The 1,181-nt window shown below is 36.7% G+C and overlaps 1 protein-coding gene across 1 annotated transcript in view; it reads left to right on the top strand.

Moving 5' to 3' along the window:
- The window catches only part of LOC144642386 (ovochymase-like), a 70,654-nt gene extending 70,504 nt beyond the window's left edge, over positions 1 to 150 (top strand). The window contains exon 36 of the mRNA XM_078501347.1: positions 1 to 150. This exon is cut by the window's left edge and continues 117 nt beyond it. Within this exon, the coding sequence (XP_078357473.1) occupies positions 1 to 125 (125 nt within the window). The 3' untranslated portion in view covers positions 126 to 150.
- Positions 151 to 1,181: the final 1,031 nt, after the last annotated feature.

The raw sequence follows: 1,181 nt of genomic DNA, 5'->3' as shown, positions 1-1,181 counted from the left end.
GGAACTGGGTGCTACAAGGTGCCGTCAGCTGGGGTTCCGGGAGATGCAATGCATTAGAGGCATATTCAGTGTTTGCACGTGTTGCAAAGTTCAGAAACTGGATCGACCAGACGATGAGTACATGAGGTGTAACTAAGAGATAATGGACAATAAAGTCAATAAAGCAAAGTAAACTTATTGGTTTTCCTTATTTATTGAGAAAAAAAAATGACTTGTACAGAGAGGGAAGTAGTTGAAAACTAACGTAAATTTGCAAGAAACACCGTGACAAAATAGAAGTACCGGATCCTTTCACTGTAGAGGATCTAATCAGCTATAACTAAATAACCAATGAAATAAAGAAAAAAATCAAAAAATTCAAATTCAACGGTTTGGGACTGTATTGAAATTCCAATATTTCGGAAGGAACGGCCTTCCTTCTTCAGGGTCTTACAGTGAATGACTCTAAAGGTTAAACGTTACAGATTTATTGACCGTGTTTTAACTTTCAAATTCCTAAACAATTAAACTTTTGAGAATAAAATTATTTAAAAATTGTTAAAAATGAGCGACAGAAATACATAAGGTTTCGATGTGGTCATGACATCATTTCAAGTGACAAGAAAAATAACGGTTCTACAGTGTTGTGCATGCGGTTAGAGATGTGATGTTTCATTAACATATTTGTTTTAAACAAATAGTTTTGTCCTAAAGAAATGCAGCGGAAAACTGGACTGCTTGATTTTCGAAATGCTTCGAAAATGCTGTTTATTAGAAAGAAGAAACCTAGCCTGAACACGCAATCGGATTCTATCCGCGCGAAACTATTTGTTTAAAACAAACACACCTCTAACCGCACACATAACACTTTCGAACCGTTATTTTTCTTGTCACTTGAAAATGATGTCATGACGACATCGAAACGTTGTGTACTTCTGTCGCTCATTTTTATTCTCAAATGTTTATCTAAATTTAATCTTATTCGAATTAAACTTTTCCAATTTTTTTTTTTTTTGCAAACCCCCCCTGCCCATTCTGGTCTAGCTCAAGAGCCGCTTGTCCCTCTTAGCCGGTAGAGCCTGAGGCACGAGGAACAAGTGGCTCTTGGGACACATGATTTGACTGGCTAGATTTTTAACAAAGAAAATCTAAATCTCGCCAATCAAATCATGTATCCTCAGAGCCAGTTGTTCCTCAACAGC

The sequence above is a fragment of the Oculina patagonica genome, chromosome 2 (genome assembly GCF_052425735.1).
Source record: "Oculina patagonica isolate OP01 chromosome 2, crgOcupat, whole genome shotgun sequence".
NCBI classification, from domain to species: Eukaryota; Metazoa; Cnidaria; class Anthozoa; order Scleractinia; family Oculinidae; genus Oculina; species Oculina patagonica.
The sequence above is the reverse complement of the archived record's forward strand: the minus strand, read 5'-3'. Positions and strand labels throughout refer to the sequence as shown.